Source organism: Sus scrofa, chromosome 7, assembly GCF_000003025.6.
Source record: "Sus scrofa isolate TJ Tabasco breed Duroc chromosome 7, Sscrofa11.1, whole genome shotgun sequence".
Lineage (NCBI taxonomy): Eukaryota > Metazoa > Chordata > Mammalia > Artiodactyla > Suidae > Sus > Sus scrofa.
This window is the reverse complement of record NC_010449.5, coordinates 36,509,169-36,533,332: the sequence shown is the minus strand read 5'-3', so window position 1 is coordinate 36,533,332 and position 24,164 is coordinate 36,509,169. Positions and strand designations below refer to the sequence as shown.

At 45.4% G+C, this 24,164-nt stretch overlaps 1 protein-coding gene across 1 annotated transcript; it reads left to right on the top strand.

Moving 5' to 3' along the window:
- TREM1 (triggering receptor expressed on myeloid cells 1) lies at window positions 1,537-23,080 on the top strand. Its single transcript, NM_213756.1, is given in 4 exon segments — window positions 1,537-1,644; window positions 14,191-14,547; window positions 15,795-15,999; window positions 22,710-23,080. Coding segments are annotated over 4 exon segments (717 nt in total). The 5' UTR covers window positions 1,537-1,595; the 3' UTR covers window positions 22,816-23,080.

Sequence of the window (24,164 nt, the reverse complement as noted above, 5' to 3'; positions counted from 1 at the left end):
CGGGATCAAACCTGCTTCCCAGGGCTCCCAAGATGCTGTCCCATCCTGTTGCACCAGAGCAGGAACTCCTAAAGTTTTTATTAAAATATAGTTGATTTACAATGTTGTGTTAGTTTCTGGTGGACAGCAAAGTGATTCAGAATATATGCATAGTCTTTTTTGTATTCTTTTCCATTATAGTTTATAACAGAATATTGACTATAGTTACCTGTGCTATGTAGTAGGACCTTGTCATTGATTTATTTTATGTGTAGTAGTTTGTATCTGCTAATCCCAAACTCCTAATTTATCCCTTCCTCCTCCTTTCCTCTTTGGTAAGTTTGTTTTCTACATCTGTGAGTCTGTTTCTGTTTTGTAAATATGTCCATTTGCATCACTTTTTAGATTTCAGGTATAAGTGATATCATAGGGTATTTGTCTTCCTCTGTCTGGCTGGCTTCACTTAGTGTAATAATCTCTAGGTCCATCCATGTTGCTGCAAATGACATCATTTTATCCTTTTTTATGGCTAAGTAATATTCCATTTTATATGTACACCATATCTTTTTTATCCATTCATCTTTCAATGGACATAGGTAGTTTCCAGGTCTTGGTGATTGTAAACAGTGCCGCAGTCAACACTGGGATGCATGGATATTGGAAAAAAAATTTTTTAATATATATTTTAACTTCATTTATGATCCACTGTCCCATGTTAAATTTCAAAAATATCCCTTATTAGTACATTATTTGTAGGTTGGATATCCATGATTTGTCCTTCACCATTTTTGAGCTCTTTGAAATGTCCTTATAGATTTTACATTTGGAAGTATTTCTGAAGTGAATCTTCTCCGTGACTGATTTTTTACCCTGTCGAATCTGCCTTTGATTGCTTCTAGTATGGAAGCTGCTGGATTTTTTTTTTTATTCCCTATGCCACAGCTACAGCAACACCACAGCAACCAGATCTGAGCCGTGCACAGGCCAGCAGCTGTAGCTCTGATTCAACCCCTAGCCTGTGGACCTCCATATGCCAGGGTGTGGCCCTGGAAAGCAAAAGAAAAAGCCAAGGGGAGCAGGGTGCAGCTGAGGACAGAATGCAGAAACAACACCCATGTTAGGTACAGTGCTGAGCGCTTTCCATGGGGCCCTCACCTAGTTCTCACAAAACCCCTAAAAATGAGGGCTTTTTATTCCAACCTCTGGCTCTGTGCATCTGGCACGCTTACCTGCACTGAACTGGATGGGAGCAGAGGGTGGGCCTCAGGAGAGCAAGGTGGGCTTCTGATCCCCGGATAACATTAACTCCTTACTCTGTTTACCCAGAAGTAGTGTTCTCACTAAGAGGTTGCTTGAAAAGAATCATTGTTATTATCCCCCAAGAACAGGAAACTGGGGTTTGGAGAAACTTCCTGGAGACTTGAGCCCTGTCTCGGATCCACGTTTGTTGTCTCTGACGTCTGGGGCCAAGGCAACTAGTGATGACAGAGCATCCAACCCAACACCTCCGAGAAGTGGCGTAATATCCTATTGCATAACTTTCTGGAGCTTCTAGTTAGAGTGTTCCTCACAGCTGTCCCATGAGGCGGGGGCAGTTGGGGCTGGTGCGCGTGACGATGAGGAGCGCTAGGCTCGGGAGGCTGCTTTGGATGCTCTTCATCACAGGTAAGATCGGCAAGAGATGCGAGCAGGTGAGGCTTCTTCCCTGGACCTGGGGTTGGGGAATCCCACCACAAGAAAGGTCTTTACTTCAGAGGCTCCAGGGCATGTGGCCACCCAAGGCGGCACCAAACCAGTGGGTATGCCAGGCCGGGTGCCCCAGCTTTACAGAATCAGGACTCACAGGGCCTGAGAACAGAACTAAAAGGGGGTAAGTTAGGGAAACAGGAGGTTGGTGCTTTTCCATGTCCTCGGGGACATGCAAACCCCTGGGTGGGAAAATAATGATGGAGTAAATCTCCACTTGACATGATCTAAAGGAGTTTTATTTGAGTTTTAAGTTATTTATTTATTTGTCTTTTTAGGGCTGCACTTGTGGCATACAGACATTTCTAGGCTAGGGGTCAAATTAGAGCTTACACCACAGCCACAGCAATGCCAGATTCTTAACCCACTGAGAGGGGCCAGGGATTGAACCCACTTCCTCATGGATACTAGTCGGGTTGGTTACCACTGAGCCACAACAGAAACTCCAAGTTTGAAGGTTTTCTTCCCCTTAGAGTCCTTCTTGGTTCTTCCGATGTTCACAGGCTGTTAAACCCCAAAGACATAGTTCATTCAATGGATGTTCCCCAGGGGCCAGCCAGGGGCCACGAAATATGTTATTGGCAAAAGGACACAGACGGGAACCAAAAAATGGGCCCATTTTCATGGAGGCCGTGATCCTGGGTCCACTGTCTGCTGGCCTTGCAGGGCTCTGTCACCCAGGCTCGGCAGGGCTGTTCCGTCTCTGGCCCTCACCTCTGACTGAACAGCTCACGCCTTCTCTAAAAATGCAAGCATTTGGGGGAGTTCGAGTTGTGGTTCAGTGGGGTAAGAACCCGACTTGTATCCATGAGGATTCAGGTTCCATCCCTGGACTTGCTCAGCCGGTTAAGGATCTGGCGTTGCTGTGGCTGTGGTGTAGGCCGGCAGCTACAGCTCCAATTCAACCCCTAACCTGGGAACTTCCATATGTCACAGGTATGGCCCTAAAGAAAAAAAAAAAAAAAAAAAAAAAAAAAACGGAAGCATTTGAAACTTGTGTTGCTCCTGCTTCTAATCCTTGCGAAGACACTGGGGAAATGATCAGAGAAAGGAAAAATGTCAACAGGGAGTGAAGAGAAAACTTTGCTTTGGAAGGACACAAAGATTCCAGGGAGAGGGTGTTTTCCGGGGAGCCCACTGCCTTGAGCAAGGTCACAGATGATCATCTGGCAAAGCCCGCACACCGATGCTGCTTATGGTCTCTCAGGAGCCGGGGCAGTAATCCAGATGGACACACAGGAGTTTGGGTCTCAGGGACCAGTGCATTTCCTCATGTCTTATTCATGTTCTTCCAAAGGAGCACTGGAAGATGATGGAAGGTTGACGACTGAGAGAAAACCAGTGGCTTTTTTTTTTGCTTTTGTTTTTTTCCCACAGTGTCCTGAGGGGGTAGGTTAGGGGTAACATAAAACTCCTTCTAGCTCCCGTATCCCAAAGGAATGGTTAGGCAGCTCTTCACACCAGGGCTGGCACAGCTCGAATTCCAGGCAGGCAGCTGCCTGGCCCATCTGGCTCAGAGGTTTAGAGCTGACCCTAGGGTCAGACTAATAGGGCTAGAATCCTGGGTGCACCCCTTTCTTCTATGGGACCTTGGGAAAATCACTTAACGACCTCTGCGTTATTAAATAACCTTTCTGTGCCCCAATTTCCTTAGCTCTCAACTGGGAATAACAGTGGTGTCAACCTTAAAAGTTATGAAGATTCAGGGAGATCGTATTTTAAACACTTAGCAATAAAAGGTATTTGCTATTCCTCTTCTCCTTTCTTTTTGGCTCTGCCCAAAACACATGGAAGTTCCCGAGCCACTGCAGTGACAACGCCAGATCTTTAGCCCCCGGTGCCACAAGGAAACACCTGTTATTTTTTTTTTATTAACATGTGATGAGGAACTCCTTTCTCACAATGGTGCAAAATTGATGCACAGAGAGCACTTCTCCATCAGTTTCTTACTATCTCCTTTCACAAGAGTCAGGCAGGTTTGTGTGCAATCTGTTTCCTGTAGCTTCTACTGTCTTAGTCCATCTTGGCAGCAGTAACAAAATGCCACAGACAGTGTGGCTTACAAACAACAGAAATTTACTTCTTCAAGTTTTGGAGGCTGGAAGTTCAAGGTCAGGGTACCAGTGTGGTTGGGTTTTTCGGAAGGTCCTCTTCTGGACTGCAGACTGCAGACTTCTCACTGTGTTGTCATGGTGGGAGGGGCAAGGGAGTTTTCTGGAGCCTCTTGATGTGTTTGTGTGTGTGTATATATACACACCCAAGGCATATGGAATTTCCCAGGCCAGGGATGGAATCCAAACTGCAGCTATGATCCATGCCACTATAGTTGGATTCTTAACCCACTGCACCAGAGCTGGAATTCTTGGAGCCTCTTTATTTTTCATTTTCTCTTGGTCTTTTTAGGGCAACACATGCAGCATATGGAGGTTCCCAGGCTAGGAGTCAAATCAGAGCTACAGCTGCCAGCCTACACCACAGCCACATCAGATCCTTAACCCACTGAGTGAGGCCAGGGATGAACCTGAGTTCTCGTAGATACTAGTCAGGTTTCTAACCTGTTGAGCCACAATGGGAACTTCTGCAGCCTCCTTAATAAAGACTCTTTAACTACTCCCATTCCTGAGGGAAGAGCCCTCGTGACCTAATCATCTCCCAAAGACCCCACCCACCAATACCATGGCCTTGGAGGCTAAAATTCCAACATATGAATTTTGGGGAGGACACATTCAGACCAAAGCATTCACTATGGTGACCATGGTGAACCACCAAAGCCCTAACTTCTTCTTTTTTTTTTTTTTTTTTGTCTTTTTAGGGCCGCCCCCGCGGCATATGGAGGTTCCCAGGCTAGGGGTTGAATTAGAGCTACAGCTGTCAGCCTACGCCACAACCACAGCAATGTCAGATATGAGCTGTGTCTTCGACCTACACCACAGCTCACAGCAATGCTGGATCCTTAACCCACTGAGCGAGGCTAGGGATCGAACCTGCATCCTCATGGATGCTAGCCAGATTCATTTCTGCTGAGCCACAATGGGAACTCCAAAGCCTTAACCTCTTAAATGAATGTTACAGAGGGTGGAGAGTGGGTCTCGTGTATGTTTCTCAGAGCCCTAAACAGTGCCTGGCGCAGAATAGGCTCTCACCGCAGTTTGAGGAATGAGAGAAAGAATGAGTGAAACAAACTTGGTTTAAAACCACTCCCATTCCTTCCTTCGGTCTCTCCTTCCCCTATGTTGCTATCCCTGACTATTTCATCAGCCTTTCTCTGTTTCTAGCTCTCTCTTTGGTGCCCCTCGGTGGGAACAGACTGGGTAAATGATGGCTGAGGTCCTGTCCTGCTCACAGACACTGGCCCAGAGCTAGCCCTGCGCTCCCTCCCTCCCTGTCTCTACCACGGGCCCCAGGACAGTCACTTGCATCTCCATGAATGTGCTAGGTCCTTGTCAGCTGAGAGATAAAACAAATAAAGCATATTTAGTTGGAAAAAAAAAAAAAACAGACATTCCACCTGTGTCTCAGGATTAGAGTTCATGCTAATCATCAGGAAGCTTGTCTTCAAAGTTTCTTTAGAAACTGAAGTCTGGTCCCAGCAGCAGTATTAGCCTTCAAGCCTGGTTTCACTTTCAAAATCCTCAGGAGTCCCTGAGTTGGGTCTTCCCAAGGTCAGGCTGAGGTCCGCTAGACCTGCTGGCCCATGCAGAGGGCTCTGGTGACAGCCCATCAAAGGGGCAGCTGTTGGCATTTTTCCATGGGCACTCTCAGCGCTGCTGCTCAAGGATTAAAGTGTGTGTGCAGTAGCATATTAATAATCGCAGCAAGGGTTGTAGGCAGCGGTAGCTTGACCTTGGCAGTGGTAGCAGTTTGACCCAGCATTACTGCCCAGCTCATTGTCTGGTGTTCCATGGAGGAAGGTATCCCAGGCCTGGGTGGATAAACTGTAGTCCCTCGGTAAAGTTATAGAGCCCTGTTGTGTCCAGCTGAAAACACAGATCTGGATCTTCTTACTTCCACTCTGATTGGCCCTCCCATCAGCAAGGCTCTCTTGGACCAGACCAGAAAGTCATTCCAATTCTAGGTAGTTGACCTGGTTCAACATCCAAGAGTGTGATGGAAACCTTTGTCCCTATAACCCAAGTGTTCTCTGCCTTGGCACTATTAATATTTTGGGTGGGATAACTTTGTCATGGGGGCTGTCCTGGGCACTGTAGGATATTCAGCAGCATCTTCAGCAGCATCCCTGCCTGCTAGATGCCATTAGCATCCCCCTGCTCCCGGTGATAACAACCAAAAGTGTCTCCAGGCATTGCCCAATATCCCCAGAGGGAAATTTGCCCCCAGTCAAGAACCACTACTGGATTCTTTGACATCCCATGTTTAGACTCTTTTGGATGCACACAACATAAACTCAACCGAGGTAAAAATAGGAGGGTGGGATTTCTTGGTGCAGGCAACTGGGAAGTCCCAGGGGTGAGGCTCCAGAGCACAGCTGAGTTCCTACCTCAGATAAATGTTGCCAGATCTCCCTGTCTCTCCCTGTGTTCCCTCTCTCTCTTTTTCACATTCTCTCTTTGCCTCTGCTTGACCTCATTCTCAGGCAGACTATTTCTACATAGTGGAAATGTAGCAATTGAAGTTTCACATTCCACTGACCAATCAACACAGCAAGAAAGAGCATCTTACCCAACACCTACGGCAGTCTTGGGGAGGATTATGATTGGTCCAGCCTCAGTCACGTGCCCATTTCTTTCTTTTTCTTTTTTTTTTCCCCCCGGCTTTTTGTCTTTTTAGGGCTGCACCTGCGGCATATGGTGTTCCCAAACTAGGGCTCCAATAGGAACTGTAGCTTCCAGCCTACGCCAGAGCCACAGCAACGCAGGATCCAAGCCGAGTCTGCAACCTACACTACAGCTCATGGCAACGCCAGATCCTTAACCCACTAAGCAAGGCCAGGGCTCGAACCCGCATCCTCATGGATGGATGCCAGTCAGGTTCGTTAACTGCTGAACCACGGCGGGAACTCCATGTGTCTATTTCTAAGCCAATCAGCACGGCCAGGATGATGATGTTCTTTGATTGGCCCAACTTGTGTTGGTGTGTCCATTCTTTTTTGTATTACTACTCAATGAATTTTATTACATTTATATCTGTACAGTGATCATCACAACCCAATTTTATAGCGTTTCCATCGCAAACTCCCAGCCCATCCTCCCATCCCCCAACCTGTCTCCTTTGGAAACCATTAAGTTTCTCAAAGTCTATGAGTCAGTATCTGTTCTGCAAAGAAGTTCATTCTGTCCTTTTTTTAGATTCCACATGTAAGTGATAGCATGTGATGTTGGTGTCTCCCTGTCTAATATCACTTAGCATGATAATTTCTAGGTCCATCTGTGCTGCTGCAAGTGCTGTTATTTCGCTCCTTTTAATGGCTGAGTAATATTCCATTGTGTATATGTATCACATCTTCTTTATCCACTCCTCTGTCCATGGACATTTAGGTTGTTCCCATGTCTTGGCTATTGAAAATAGTGCTGCAATGAACATTGGAGTACATGTATCTTTTTGAGTCATGGTTTTCTATGGATGGACGCCCAGGAGTGGGATTGCTGGGTCAAATGGTATTCTATTTTTAGTTTTCTGAGGAATCTCCATACTGTTTTCCAGAATGGTTGCACCAATTTACATTCCCACCAAGAGTGTAATAGGGTTCCCTTTTCTCCACACCCTCTCCAGCATTTATTGTTTGTAGACTTTTTAATGATGGCCATTCTGGCCAGTATAATGAGGTACCTCATAGTGGTTTTGATTTGCATTCCTCTAATAATTAATGATGTTGAACATTTTTTCGTTTTTTTGTTTGTTTGTTTGTTTTTTGTTTTTGGCAATCTGTATGTTTTCTTTGGAGAATTGTCTGTTTAGACCTTCCACACATTTGTTTGTTTGTTTGTTTGTTTTTGTTTTTAGGGCCACACTCACGACATAGGGAGATTCCCAGACTAGGGGTCAAATTGGAGCTACAGCCACCAGCCTACACCACAGCCACAGCCAACACCAGATCCTTAACCTGAAGAGCAAGGCCAGGGACCAAACCTGTGTCCTCATGGATGCTAGTCAGATTCATTAACTGCTAAGCCATGATGGGAACTCCTTCCACACATTTTTTTGATGAGGTTGTTTTTTTGGTATTGAGCTGCAGGAGGTGTTTATAAATTTTGAGGTTAATCTCTTGTCAGTTGCTTCATTTGCAAATATTTTCTCCCATTCTGTGGTCTGTCTTTTTGTTTCATTTAGGGTTTCCTTTGCTGTGCAGAAACTTTTAAGTTTAATTAAGTCCCATTTGTTTATTTTTGTTTTTATCGTCATTACTGTAGGAGGTGGATCTGAGGAGATATTGTTGTGGTTTATGCTGGAGAGTGTTTGGCCCATGTTTTCCTCTAAGAGTTTTATAGATCCATATATAGTCTTATATTTAGGTATTCAATCCATTTTGAGTTTATTTTTGTGTATGGTGTTAGGAAGTGTTCTAATTTCATTCTTTTACATGTAGCTGTCCAGTTTTCCCAGCACCGCTTATTGAAGGGACTTTCTTTTCTCCAGTGTATATTCTTGCCTCCTTCATCATAGACTATAGGTGCGTGGGTTTAATACTGGACTTCCTATTGTGTTCCACTGATCTATCTTTCTGTCTTTGTGTCAGTACCACATGGTTTTGATGACTGTAGCTTGTAGTATAGTCTGAAGTCAGGGAACCTGATTCCTCCAGCTCCATTTTTCTTTCTTGGGATGGCTTTGGCTATTCTGGGTCTTTTGTGCTCCCCAAAAAACTTTAAAATATTTTGTTCGAGTTCTGTAAATAATGTCCTTGGTAATTTGCTGGGATTGCATTGAATCTATAGATTGCCTTGGGCAGTATAGTCATTTTGATAATATTGACTCTTCCAATCCAAGAGCATGGCATGTATTTCCATCTGTTTGTGTCATCTTTGATTTATCAGTCTCTTATAGTTTTCAGAGTACAGGTCTTTTGTCTCTTTAGGTAAGTTTATTCCTAAGTATTTTATTCTTTTTGATGCAATGGTAAATGGGCTTGTTTCCCTAATTTCTGATCTTTCATTTTTAGTATATAGAAATGGAGTCGATTTCTGTGTATTAATTTTGTATCCTGTGACTTTGCCAAATTCATTAATGAGCTCTAACAATTCTCTGGTAGCATCTTTAGGGTTATCTAGGTATAGTATCATGTCATCCGCAAATAGAGATAGTTTTACTTCTTCCTTTCCAATTTGGATTCCTTTTATTTCTTTTTCTTCTTTGATTGCTGTGGCTAGGACTTCCAAAACTATGTTGAATAGTAGTGGCAAGAGCAGACATCCTTGTCTTGCTCCCAGTCTCAGCAGGAGTTCTTTCAGCTTTTCACCATTGAGATGTTAGCTGTGGATTTGTCATATATCACCTTTATTATGTTGAGGTAGGTTCCCTCCATGCCAACTTTCTCAAAGGATTTTTTTTTTTTTAATCGGAAATGGGTATTAGATTTTGTCAAAGGCTTTTTCTGCATCTATGGAGAGGATCATATGGTTTTTATTCTTCAGTTTGTTAATGTGGTGTTGTATCACACTGATGGATTTGTGGATATTGAAGAACACTTGCATCCCTGGAATAAATCCCACTTGATCATGATGTACAATCCTTTTAATGTATTGTTGGATTCGGTTTGCTAGTATTTTGTTGAGGATTTTTGCATCTATGTTCATCAGTGATATTGGCCTGTAATTGTCTTTTTTTATGGTTTCTTTGTCTGGTTTTGGTATCAAAGTGATGGTGGCCTCAGAGAATGAGTTTGGGAGTGTTCCTTCCTCTGCAATTTTTTGGAATAGTTTCAGAAGGATAGGTGTTAGCTCTTCTCTAAATGTTTGATAGAATTCGCCTGTGAAGCCATCAGGTCCTGGACTTTTGTTTGTTGGAAGTTTTTAAATCACAGTTTCAATTTCAGTACTTGTGATTGGTCCATTCATCTTTTCTATTTAGTCTTGGAAGTTGTACTTTTCTAAGAATTCATCCATTTCTTCTAGGTTTTCCATTTTATTGGCATATAGTTGCATGTATTAGTCTCCTAGGTTCCTTTGTATTTCTTTGATGTCCATTGTAACTTCTCCTTCTTCATTTCTAATTTTATTGATTTGAGTCCTCTCTCTTATTTTCTTCATAAGTCTGGCTAAGGGTTTATCAATTTTGTTGATCTTTTCAAAGAACCAGCTTTTAGTTTCATTGATCTTTTCCATGGGTTTCTTTGTTTCTATTTCCTGTATTTCTGCTCTGATCTTTATGATTTCTTTCCTTCTGCTAACTTTAAGTCTTGTCTGTTCTTCTCTCTCTGGTTGCTTTAGATGTAAAGTTAGGTTGTTTATTTGAGCTTTTTCTTGTTTCCTGAGGTAGGCTTGTCTTGCTATAAAGTTTCCTCTTAGAACTGCTTTTGCCACATCCCATAGGTTTTGGAGTGACATATCTTTGTTGTCATTTGCTTCTAGGTATTTTTTAATTTCCTCAGTGATCCATTGGTTGTTTAGTAGCATGTTATTTAGTCACCATGTGTTTGCGGGGTTTTTTTGCAATTTTTTTCTTGTTGTTGATTTCCAGTTGTATAGCATTGTGGCTGGAAAAGATGCTTGATGTGATTTCAATTTTCTTTTTTCTTTCTTTCTTTCCTTTTTTTTTTTTTTGTCTTTTTGCCATTTCTTGGGCTGCTCCTGTGGCATATGGAGGTTCCCAGCCTAGGGGTTGAATCGCAGCTATAGCCGCTGGCCTACTCCAGAGCCACAGCAGTGCAGGATCCGAGCCGCATCTGTGACCTACACCACAGCTCACGGCAATGCCGGATCATTAACCCACTGAGCAAGGGCAGGGATCGAACCTGCAACCTCATGGTTCCTAGTTGGATTCGTTAACCACTGTGCCATCACAGGAACTCTTGATTTCAGTTTTCTTAAAGTTACCAAGGCTTGGTTTGTGGCCCAGAATGTGATCAATCCTAGAGAATGTTCCATGTACACTTGAGAAGAATGTGTATTCTGGTGCTTTTGGTTGGAATGTTCTATAAATATTAAGTCCATCTGGTCTAATACCTCATTTAGGGCCTGTGTTTTCTTGTTGATTTTCTTTCTGGATGATCTGTTCATTGCTGTAAGTGGGGTGTTAAACGCCCCTGCTATTATTGTGTTATTGTCAATTTCTCCTTTTAAGGTTGTTAGCAGTTGCCTTATATATTGAGGTGCTCCTTTGTTGGGTCCATATATATTTACAATTTTTATATCTTCTTGGATTGATCTTTTGATCATTATGTAATATCCTTGTCTCCTATAATATTTTCTATTTTAAGATCCATTTTGTCTGATGTGAGTATTGCTACTCCAGCTTTCTTTTGATTCCCATTTCATGGAATATTTTCTTCCATCCTTTCAGCACCACTAAACCAGCTTTACAGCATTCAATTTGTATGTGTCCCTAGAAGTGAAGTGGGTCTCTTGAAGACAGCATATATATGGGTCTTGTTTTTGTATCCATTCAGCCAGTCTGTGTCTTTTGGTTGGGGTGTTTAGCCCATTTACATTTAAGGTAATTATTGATATGTATGTTCTTATTGCCATTTTATTAACTGTTTTAGATTTATTTTTGTGGTTCTTTTTTTCTTCCCTTCTTCTCTTGTTCTCTCCTCTTGTGGTTTGATGTCTATCTTTAGTGTTGTATTTGAGTTGCTTTTTCTTATTGTTTGTGTATCTATTGTAGATTTTTGGTTTGCACCTACCCTGAAGTTTCAAAATAGGAGTGTATATATATACACAAGATTGTTTTAAGTTGTTGGTTTCTTAATTGCAAGTACATCTCCAGTGTCTTGCACTTGTACCCTCCTCACGATTTCTGATTTTGGTAGCATATTTGTCTGTGGATGATTTCCTACTTTTACTGTATATATGCCTTTACTGGTGAGCTTTGTCATTGTAGTATTTTTGTTTCTAGTTGTGGCCTTTCTTTTCTGCCTAGAGAAGTTCCTTTAATATTTGTTGTAAAGCTGGTTTAGTGGTGCTGAATCCTCTTAGCTTTTGCTTGTCTGTAAAGCTTTTGACTTCCCCTTCAAATCTGAATGAGAGCCTTGCTGGGTAGAGTAGTCTTTGTTGGAGGTTTTTTCCTTCCATCACTTGAAGTATAACGTGCCACTCCCTTCTGACCTGAGAGGTTCTCCTGAAAAAACCTTATCGGGGTTCCCTTGTATGTTATTTGTTTCTTTCCCCAGCTGTTTTAAATATTTTCTCTTTGTCTTTAATTTTGGTCACTTTGATTAATAGTATCTCAGGGTGTTCCTCCTTGGGTTTATTTTATATGGTACTCATTGTGCTTCCTGGATTTGAGTGAGTGATTCTTTTCCCATTTAGGGCAGTTTTTGGCTATTATCTCTTCAAATATTTTTCCTGACCCTTTCTTTCTCTCTTCTCCTTCTGGCACCCCTATAATATGGATGTTGGTGTATTTAATGTTGTCCTAGAGTTCTCTTAGACTGTCTTCATTTCTTCTCAATCTTTTTTCTCTTTTCAGTTCCACATCAGTGATTTCCACTAGTCTGTCCTCCACCTTGCTTATTCATTCTTTTGCCTCCTGTATTCTGCTGTTGGTTGCTTCTAATGAATTTTTAAATTTCAGTTATTGTATTTTGTATCTCTGCTTGCTTAATCCTTAAATCTTGTATTTCTTTGCTCGGTGTTTCCTGTAATTTACCCATCTTTGTCTCCAGTTTATTTCCAATGTCTTCAATCATCTTCACCATCATCAGTCTAAAGTCTTTTTCATGGAGGTTGATAATCTCCAGGTCACTTAGCTGTTCTTCTGGGTTTTCTTCCTTGCTCCCTTATCTGAGTTATACTTCTCTGCCTTTTCATTTTGTATAGATTTTTGGTGTGGTCTCCTTTTTTCAGACAATAGAGTTGTAACCTCTCTTGCTTCTGATGTCCACCTCCCTTTTTGCTGAAATTGGTATGGGGACTTGCTGATGGGAGGGACTGGTGCCTGCCCACTGGTAGGTGAAGCTGATTCTTATCCCTCTGGTGGGTGGGGCTTTGTCTCTGGGTGAGATTAGAGGCAGCTGTGTGCATGGGGGTCTCTAGGCAGCCTGTTTACTGATGGGTAGGTCTGTGATTCCACCTGGATTATTGTTTGGTCTGGGGCTTCTCAGCCCTGATGGGTGAGGCCAGACTTTTCCAAAATAGCCACCTCTAGAGGAACACGTGCTGATGATTATTCCAGAGACCTTTGCCATCAATGTCATTCCCCCACAACAAGCCACAGTCACCCCCTGTTTTCCCCAGAGATCCTCCCAGAACTGCAGTCAGGTCCAACCTAGTGGACATGAAAGCCTGTGTGTGCCTTTCAAGAATGGGGTTTCTGTTTTCCCCAGTCCCATGGAGCTCCCACACACAAACCCCACTGGCCTTCAATGCCTTATGCCCTGGGGGCTACTTCTCCCAATGCCAGACCCCCAGGCATGGGGACCTGATGTGGGGCTCAGAACTCTCACTCTCATAGCTGAGTCTATGTGATACAGTTACTTTCCAGGCTGTGGCCTGCCCACCTGGCAGGTATGGGATTGCTTATATCATGTAATCATCCCTCTTACCATCTTGATATGGCCTCCTCTTTGTCTTTTGGAGTAGGGTATCTTTTTTGATAGTCTGCAGTCTATTTGGTTGAAGGTTGTTCAGCAGTTGGTTGTAATTTTGTTGTTTTTATGAGAGAAGGTGAGCTCCAGTCCTTCTACTCCACCATTTTAACCCTGTCTCAGCATGCCTGTTCTTGAGAATGTGGGACAGCCTGTCAGTAAAGCCACATAGGATGGATCCCCTAAGAAAGAGATGCTCTGCTTCCCAAGGAAGGGAGAGAGGAGAACCACACGGCCAGACATCAATATCCACCATGTCCTCAAGACGGCTTCCTCACCATTTTTCCAAGTCTCTCTCCCTTGACTTAAGTGAAATTCCTCTCGCTGTTCGGTGACATCATTCTCTGCTAGTAGCAAGTCTTCACATCCACTCTATACCCTGTATGTCCTTCTCTGAAATCTTTCCCTCCCACCGTGCCCCCTCAATTAGGGTCTTAGAATATGTCCCCTGTCTCTATACAGGCCATTTCTTCCTCTCAAAAACAATCATTTACAAAAGTTCATTTGCACCAACGATATGCAGTCTAGCTCTTGCAGTTAAAAAAAAAAGAAAAACTATAACCCACAAAATTACTCACAGTGATAAGATCTGGGGTCAAGTGCTGGCTTGCAGGGAAAGCTGCATCTTTTCCAGAAACCTTGAGGATCTTGTCTGAAAAACAGGTGATTGAACATGAAAAAAAAAAAAAAAAAAGTCTCCTCTTTTTTTCCAAAGAGAGAAAAGCTATTCCTCCCAGAGCCTAAGTCTGATTCTCCACTTACAGAAATCCAAGCTGCCACTGAACTACCTGAGGAAAAGTACATCCTAGCAGAGGGAGAGACCCTGAATGTGAACTGTCCTGTCACTGTTGGAGTGTATTCCAACAGCCGGAAGGCCTGGCAGAAGCTGAATCGTAATGGGAAGTTCCAGACGCTGGCAATCACAGAAAGGGTCTCGGGACAGGTCAGTAAAGTCCAGGTGGGGAAGATCTTCCTAACAGATGAACCCAGTGAGGGCATGCTGCATGTCCAAATGACCAACGTTCAAGCAGAAGACTCAGGACTGTACCGATGTGTGATCTATCAACCTCCCAAGGATCCCATCATCCTGTTCTACCCCGTCCGCCTGGTGGTGACCAACTGTGAGTGACTGGAGGCAGGGAGGGGTAGAGAGTGGGGCGAGCCAGGCCAGGTTGGGGGTGGGGAGCAGTGGTGGTAGCACTAACAGGGCTGTGGCTCAGGACTTCTAGAAGCCTGTGCTCTCTCAGAAGCTCCATGTCTCTCATTTGAGGTCTTAGAGACATTTGGTCCAGAATGGGAATTTTTGTATGGGATTTCTTCTTTGTATGGGATTTCTTTTGGGGAGCAGAGCCTAATGTGTTATGCTATTGCAAGAAGTGGGGGTACAGTGAAAGGTGGGCTTGGAACGATTTAGTCTCATTCTTCAGGTCTTCACGTAGAAGTCATTTCCATGGGAAGCCTCTGTGAGTCACTCTCTCCCTCCCATGGATGCATTTGCTGGCCCTCCTGTGTGCTTCCAAAGCAGTGCTCTTCAGAACTTACTGTGGGCATCAACCACCAGGGGATCTTAATTCAAATGCAGACTCGGATGCAACAGGTCTAGGGTGGGACCTAGATTCTGCATTTCTGATCTCATCTCAGGTGATACTGGTCCATGGCTCCCATTTTTGGGTAGCCAAGATCCAGAGCCCACTTCGTGCTCCCTTTCAGATCACACTATCTCTTTGGTTAAGTAGTGGCCAGTTTCCTTATCTGCCCCCTTCCCCCCACCCCCTGTTCATCTCTCAGAACCTTGAGAGAAAGACTTGGACTTTCTCAGCTCTATATCCCTAGAAACTAATGAAGAGCCTGGCACACAGTAGGCCTTCCATAGATGTTGATTAGACAAGCTAAGAAAGGCAGAGTAGCGGGAAGCAGGTTTGAGTCTCTAGCACCTATGGGATTCTAAGCCTAAGGAAGTCAAGATACATACAGAGGATATTGATAAAAGATAAATTGTAAAGCCACATGTCAGATGCACAGATGAGGGCAAGGCAGAGAGAATGGTATAAGGCAATCAGGGAATTATTCCTGAAGAAGTGGGGGCGCATGTGGAATGGTGAAGAATGGCAGGCAAGTGCATGTCCAATGACATGTATAGCCTGGAAATTCCTTTCTTCTTTCCTATTTCCCTCCTTCCCACCCTTCTTCCCTCTCTCCTTCTTTCTTTTTTCCTGTCTCTGCCCCAGGTGGATGCTACACTTCTTCTTTCATCTTTGCTAAAGAAAATCTTGCTTCATGAATGGCCATTTTCATTTCCCTCCTCTGTTCCACTTATCTTGCCACTCATCCATCCATCTGACCATCCATTCAATGTGCCTTCTTGCAGATTCTTCAGGAACCCCTGCCTCTGCTGAGACTCCCACCCAGAGTTGCAGTCCAACGACCACCCTTCCTCCTACCACCACCACAAACCGGCACCGTCCCAGGCCCAGGACCGTGAGGACTGTGACCCAATTCCTCACTGATTTCACTACCAGCCTCTCCTCTCCTGGCCTCAAAGTTACCCTCACAAATGTGACGGATATCACCAGGTATGGTTTCCAGGTCTCTGGGTTTGAACTGAGCCCCTCAATTCCCCGAGCAAGTGCTGATAGGATGTGCAGAGCGAGGGATGGGGGCAGGTAGAGGGCAGGGTGAACTGGAGTCATCTCAGCCTGGTGGGCCTTCCCAGGGGAGGAAGGGGGTGGTTCTAGAGTGAGGAGGAGGCTCTTGGGGGCAGTGGTGGAGGCTTTCACTCTCCCCAGTTTCACTCTGTGTTTGCTTCTTGCACATCAGAGGAGAAAGGAAAGGGAAGTGGCATCTTAGATGGATGGACCTCAGTCAACCCCTAATGGCATAGCGAAAAAAGAGACCCAGATTTTAGTGCCAGCCAGACCGACTGAAAGAGCAGCTTTAGGTGAGGCAGGACCCCTCTCTGGCTTCAGTTTCCTTGTCTCTACAATGCGGGGAGGATGTGGAGAAAGACCAGAGCTGAAAGCAATAATCTAGGACAAGAGCTCCCAGCAGCTGCTGCCTTTTAGGATTACCTACAGTGCTAAGTTTTTTTTTTTTGTTTTTGTTTTTTTAAAATACTGATGCATGTGTCCTGCTGCAGACCAACAGAATTACAATTTCTGGATGTGGGGCTGGTCTCAGTATTTTTTCACACAATCTTCAGGAGACTCGTTTAGTGTGAAGGCAAAGATAAGAACCACTACCTTTGCATGCACACCCCTCTATATCATGAATTAGTAAATGTTGATTTATCTTACAATGTGTTTATCATTAAACATGAATTAACAGAGAAAGAAATATTCTACCATATTCCCACTAGTCTGACAGGTCTTTTTTTCCCTCCATCTTCTCTTCCAGTTTTTAATTTGTGTTTATACATATTTAATCATAGCAATAATTCTATCTTCCATCTCGCTTGTTCACTCTTTTGTTTCCTGTGTTCTGCTGCTGCTTCCTTCTAGTGAGTTTTTCATTTTGGTTATTGTATTGTTCACCTCTGCTTGTTTGTCCTTTAAATCTTATATTTTTTGCTTTGTTAAACATTCCTTGTAATTTCATCTTTGCCTCCACTCCCCCCCCCCCCAGATTTCGTGTCATCTTTACTATCTCTAAAGTCTTTTTTTTTTTTTTTTTGTCTTTTTGCTATTTCTTGGGCCGTTCCCACGGCATTTGGAGCTGTAGTCTCCGGCCTACGCCAGAGCCACAGCCACTTGGGGTCCGAGCCGCGTCTGCAACCTACACCACAGCCCACGGCAACGCCGGATCCTCAACCCACTGAGCAAGGGCAGGGACCAAACCCGCAACCTCATGGTTCCTAGTCGGATTCGTTAACCACTGCGCCATGATGGGAACTCCTCTAAAGTCTTTTTTGTTTATCTCCAGTTCACTTAGCTGTTTTTTGGGGGAGGGTTTTGTCCTGTTCCTTCATCTGGCTCATATTTCCCTGCTTTTTCATTTTGTTTAGCTTTTTTTCTTTTCTTTTTTTTGGGGGGGAGGGCCCACACCAGCAGCATATGGAAGTTCCCAGGCTAGGGGTCAAAGCAACACAATGCACAGCCACAGCAACACAGTGCACAGCCACAGCAACGTCTGTGACTTACACAACTGCTCACAGCAATGCCAGATCCTGAATCCACTGAGGGAGGCCAGGGACTGAACACACATCCTCTTGGATCCTAGTTGGTTTTGTTACTGCTGAACCATGATGGGAACTCCCTCATTTTGTATAGCTTTTTGTGTGATCTCCTTTTTGCAGGCTACAGCTTTAGCCCCTCTTGCTTCTGGTGTCTGCCCCCTGGTGGGCAAAGTTGATGCAGGGGCTTGTTATAGGCTTCCTGATGGGAGGGACTGGTGCCTGCCCACTGGTAGCTAGGTGAAGCTGAGTCTTGTCTCTCCAGTGGGTGGGGTTTTGTCTCTGGGTGTAAGTAGAAGCAGGTGTGTGCCTGGGAGGACTTTGGGCAGCTTGTTTGCTGATGGGTGGGGCTGTGTTCCCACCTTGTTTATTGTTCAGCCCAGGGCTTCTCAGCAGTGGTGGGTGGGGCCAGATTTTTCCAAAATAGCAGTCTCCAGGGTAGCTCATGCCAGTGAATATTCCTTGGGACCTCTGCTTCTATGTCCTGCCCCCACAGTGAGCCATAACAACTCTGCTTTCCCAGGAGACCCTCCAAGACCCGCAAGTAGGTCTGACCCAGATTCTTATATAGTCCCTGCTTTGTTGTGGTGCCCAGTGTTCATGATGCCCTATATGTGCCCTCTAAGAGCAAAGTCTCTGTTTCCCTCAGTCCTGGGATGCTCCTGCATACAAGCCCTGCTGACCTTCAACGCCAAACGCTCTGGAGGCTCTTCCTCACAATGCCAGACACCCAGGCTGGGGAACCTGATGTGGCATTTGGAACTCACTCCTATGGGATAGCCTTTGCCATACAGTTATTTTCCAGTCAGTGGGTCGCCCACCCGGTGGGCATGGGATTGCTTATATTGTGAAAGCACCCTTCTACCATCTCATCGTGACTTCTCGTCTTTGGGTGTAGGACATCTTTTTTGGTAGCTTCCAGTCTATTTTTCTGATGGTTGTTCAGAAGTTGGTTGTGATTTTGGTATTTTTTCATGAAGGGAGGTGAGCTTGAGTCCTACTCTGCCACCCTGACTGGAATGCAATAGTTCCAATTATACACATCTTCATCATTTCTCTGTGCTAAACCTATTCGTCAGTGTCACAACCTAGTCTTCATAATTAAAATTTCAACATACTTTCCTAAAAGCCATAGCTTACATAGTCACTTGCCTGTTTTTAGACATTGAGATTATTTTCATTTTTTTTAAGTATCGACAACTCTGAAATGAACATGTTTTTGGCAGGTTTCTTCTCCTTCTTCCTCCTCCTCTTCTTCTTCTTTTCTGGCCACAGCATGCAGCACCTTGAAGTGGGGTCTCAGTTCTCAGGCCAGGGATTGAACCTGGGCTGCAGCAGTGAAAGGCCTAACCACTAGATCACCAGGGAACTCCTCTTTTTCTTCTTTTATTTTTAAATATTTTTTGCTTTTTAGGCCTGCACCCATGGCATACAGAAGTTCCCAGGCTAGCGGTCGAATTGGAGTTACAGCTGCCAGACTATGCCACATGGAACATGGAATCCAAGTCTCGTCTGCGACCTACACCACAGCTCACAGCAATGCCGGATCCCCGACCCACTGAGCGATGCCAGGGATTGAGCCTGCATCCTCATGGACACTATCTTTTTTCTTATTTTAAATTGTTTATTCAAAAGAAATTCCCCTAAGAGAATTTAACATTTGCATTGCTCTGTAACATATTGCCAAATGACCTTCCAAAGATTGGAAACAATTTGCAGTGGGCCATACTGAGTAAGGGAAGCAGAGTTATTGCAGCTTGCCTATAGGGATTTAGTATTTTTTTAAAAAATTTTCTGTCAAAATAGGAGTTCCTGTTGTGGCTCAGTGGTTAACGAATCCGACTAGGAACCATGAGGTTGCGGGTTCGATCCTTGGCCTTGCTCCGTGGGTTAAGGATCTGGCGTTGCCGTGAGCTGTGTTGTAGGTTGCAGACGTGGCTCGGATCCTGTGTTGCTGTGGCTCTGGTGTCGGCCAGTAGCTATAGCTCTGATTGGACCCCTGGCCTGGGAACCTCCATATGCTGCAGGTGCAGCCATAGAAAAGGAAAAAAAAAAAATTGCTGTCAAAATAGATGCAAGCTGGGACCCACTTTAATCTATTACTGTGTATTCTGAACTCCATAAGGGTAGAGGCAGTGAGTGCCCTTTCCCCATTATATTGTGCTAAGTGCCTGGCACATAGTAGGTGCTCATTAAATCTTTGTGGACTAATTAAAATAAAGAACTAGTGAAAGTCAGTGCTGTTCTTTTTTCACTAATTTTCCAACATGTAAATTAAGAGATCACCTTCCACCCACATTCCGACTAAAGGCGCACCTACTTCATCTGTTAACTTTGTCTATTAATGACATGAACCGGTGTGAGTCAGAGTCCACTCAGAAAAGCAGAAGCCTCTGAGCTGTTTCAAAAAGAGGGAATGATGTGGAGGGAGTGGTTTGTCCGAGTAGCAGAAGAGCTGAGACACTGATCGGGGGATGGAGGGGGTGGTATCTCCGAGGAAGCTGCGGTCACCCTGTTTGGGGGGTTCTGCAGGCAGCCCATGGGGAACGTCTTGTGCAAGTGTTTTACGAAGTGATCCCAGGTAAAGCCACCCTGAAAGGGGGACTGGGGAAGGAAGGACACTTAGCAAAAGGTGTCATAACCAAGGCAAGTCTCACAGGGAGAACCTCTGTGTGGTCCTGCAGGGGGTCCTGAGGCCCACAGGAGTTATCTGTATCCAGGGCTGGGGAGCTGGAGTTTTTGTACTTCCAGAACTTGGGGAGGGGTGGCCCCGGGGGCGCAGGAGTTCCCAGGCACTGGGGCTGGGATAGACGTAGGGTGGGGGTGCCTGGCCACCTGCATGTAGCCTTAAAAAGGGATGCAGGAAAAAAAGGGGGGGAGTTCCTGCTGTGGTGCAGTGGGTTAAGAACTGACTGCAAAAACTCAGGTTGCGGCAGAGGCGCCGGTTCCATTCCCAGCCAGTGCAGTGGGTTAAAGGATCCAATGTTTCTGCACCTGCAGCGTAGGTCACAGCTGTGGCTCAGATTCAGTTCCTGGCCTGGAAACGTCCACATGCCATGGGTGCAGCCATTGAAAAAAAAGAGAGAAATGGAGTTCCCGTAGTGGCTCAGCAGAAACGAATCCGACTAGTAATCCATGAGGATGCAGGTCTGATCCCTGGCTTCAGTCAGGGGGTTGGGGATCTTGCATTGCAGTGAGCTGCGGTGTGGTGTAGGTCGCAGACGAGGCTTGGATCCCACGTTGCTGTGGCTGTGGCGTAGGCCAGCAGATGTAGCTCTGTTTCGGCCCCTAACCTGGGAACCTCCATATGCTGCACGCGTGGACCTAAAAAGCAAGCAGGGAGGAAGGAAGGAAAGAAGGAAGGAAGGAAGAAAGGAAGGAAGGAAGGAGAAAGAAAGAAAAAGAAAGAAGGAAGGAAAGAAAGAAAGGAAGGAAGGAAGGAGAAAGAAAGTATGGATGGAAGGAAGGAAGGAGAAAGAGAGAAGGAAGGAAAGAGAAAGAAGGAAGGAAGGAAGGAAAGAAAGGGAAAGAAAGAAAGAAAGGGAAAGAAAGAAAGAAAGAAATGGAAAGAAAGAAAGAAAGAAAGAAAGAGAGAAAGACAGACACAGACAGACAAAGAAAAGGAATGCACTGCTGGCCCTTGAGAGTGGACACATTCCGGAAATTCTGTGCAAGAAAATGTTCAAGGGCTGGGAGGAACAAAGCAAGACACTGGCAGGAGAGACTTGGAGTAGGTGGACTTAGGGGAGCCCACCTGGGCAGCAGGGCTGGAACCGGGCATAAGCCTGCATAGCTGCCAGCTGGAGGGTCCAGAGAGGCGCTGGCTTCCAGCCCCTGCCCATGTCCCCTGTCCCCAGCCATTGCTGCCAGCAGCTGCACTTGCCTGGGCTGCCTTGGACCCCTGGTTCCCGGAGACACAGGACAGCAGTGCAGGCTAGGGGTGGATTTTAGCACAAAAGGACCTCCTTCCTGGCCTTCTGTAGCCATTCCGTCCTTTCTTCCTTTGCTGGTTTGGACCTTCAGTTTTAAGTTTTGCATAAGCAAATGTGTTGCTTTTTACATGATAGCTTTGTTTTATTCCTTAATTGTGCTTAATTCTATTTCCTTTTTTTTCACTTTATTTTAATCTTAAACCCATGTTGAAGAGGTTATCTTGCTATGTGGTATAAATTGTACAACAGTCGACTTTTTCTTATTATTATTATCTAGATACCACGAAACTATTTACTAGACAGTCCTCGCCTGCCTACTGGGTGGCCGATTTCCTCCGATGTTAAAGTCTTAGATATCCTCAGGTCTATGTCTGGACATCTATTTGTTTCTCTGCTGCCTGTTTCTCTTTTTGAGCCTGTGTCTTGGTTGTGCCGACTGCTTGGGCTCCAACCTATTTCCACACCTGCTGAGTCTAGACAGACCAAGTGTCCTCGCTCATTTGTGTCACTTTCTTATGATACTTACTTATTTACTTATTTATTTATTCTTTTTTAGGGTCACACCTTAGGCATATGGAAGTTCCCAGGCTAGGGATCGAATCGGAACTGAAGCTGCCAGCCTACACCACAGCCACTGCAACGCCAGATCCAAGCCACATCTGCAACCTACACCACAGCCCATGCATCGCCAGATCCTTAAACCACCGATCGAGGCCAGGGATCGAACCCACATTCTCGTGGATACTAGTCAGGTTGGCTACCACTGACTCACGATGGAAACTCCTTTCCCAGGATTTTGAGAAGCCTGCTGCTAGAGTCTATACAATTTCATGATGGGATTTTGATGAGTATTATTGGATTCTTGTCAGTTTATAGATGAGGAAACTGAGGCCAAGGAGGTGAATAGGTCCTGATGCTGAGGATGGAAACCAGACGGCCTTGCCCTGGGACCTTCGGGCTCTCTGCTGCATCACAGCAGGAAGGAGCCTGCCCCCTCTCCCCACACCCCATCTGGACCTGCAACCTCTGTGAAGTGCGTTTCTCATCAGTGGTTTCAGGCAATGCTCAGGGCCAGGGAGTATGGGGAAAGGAAGGACCCGAGCAGATAAGAGAAGGACTTTTGCAAGCACTCACGTGTGTGGGAGCATCCCCGTGGCAGCACTGACTCTCCTCTCTCCCCCAGGGATACTGAGATCAGCCTTATCCTTCCTGCGGTGTGTGGACTTCTGAGTAAGAGCCTGGTCTTCATTGTTCTGTTTGTTGTCACCAGGATGTCATTTACACCTTAGGCCCAGTGACCCAGGAGAATGGCCTCTGACCTCCATCCTCATCCATCTGGCAGCTCCACCGGAGGGGGAGGGGGAGGGGGAGGAAGGGTGATAACCGGAGTTGAATCTGTAACACAGGTGTTTCTAAGGCTCGGGATCCCACCTTCTTGGCCCCTGAAATGAGCTCCCCTCATTTCACTGATAACCCGGGGTGTGCGCTTTTACCCTCTCAGGAGAGAAGGTACAGCCCCAGGGGTGCCCATTCAATAAAGACACTGCCAATGCTTTTCATTGTCCATGTCTCTTGGGGGTCACCAGGCACAGAACAGAGGGCGCAGCTGCTAACTCTGCCCTGGTCCTCGCCCTGGACCACAGCATCCTGGCCTGACTCGGTCAGGGTTCCCGCTACAGAAGCATCCTCTTCTCTAGAACCAGATGCTTGGGTTCCACCCCTTCCTTTACAGCCCTTCCTACACTCCCAGAAAAGTGTGCTGAAAACCACGGAACAAGGAGAAGATTAGATGTTACAGTGAGAATTCCACCCTGGGAAAGAGGAATGGAGCTAAATAGAATGTCGTACCCTGGAGTTCCCTGGTGGCGCAGCGAGTTAAGAATCCGGCGTTGTCACTGCTGTGACTCAGTTCACAGCGGGGGTGAGGGTTTGATCCCTGGCACTGGAACTTCTACACGTCACAGATGCACCCAAAAAACCAAACTAAACAAGACAAGAATGTCGTATCCTGGGAAAATACTGGGAGGATGAGATAGGATCCAGCGCAGAAGACAGCTTAGAGAATGTCACTTGTTTACTGTGTGCATCTATGGTTTGCCTCCTGGTGGATGCATTTTATCCCTGGATCCTTGGATCAACCCCAGGAAGGCAGAGACGCATGTGGCTGGAAGTGAGTCACTGCTGACTGGCAGGAACAAAACCTGGAGCTCCTTCACTGAGGACCTGGCACCTCAAAGCCGTACAGAACAGAATATCCAGGAGTCAGCTCTTAGCTAAATGCCTCTTCCTTGTATCCCCTGAGGGGTAGAGATGGTGGGCGACCAGCACTCACCAGTCAGGCTGCTGGCGGCTGTCCCTGACCCACACTGCTAGCTCTGACCCCTGCTTACCTCCTCCTCTCCCTCTGCCCCTACAGCTCCCCTTTGGCTCCCATGATATAAGGGTCCAGGCCCATCCATGGATTTAAATCAGTAGTTTCTGTTTTTCTACCACTTTGGCCGCATTAGTGAGGAAGAGAGGGTCGGTCCTTCCATTCCCCTTCAGGAATGGCCAAGGCCAATTTCATCTACAATCCCCAAGGGCAGACACACTCTACTGCCCACAATCCATCTTGTGTTCGGAAAACATATTCCTACAA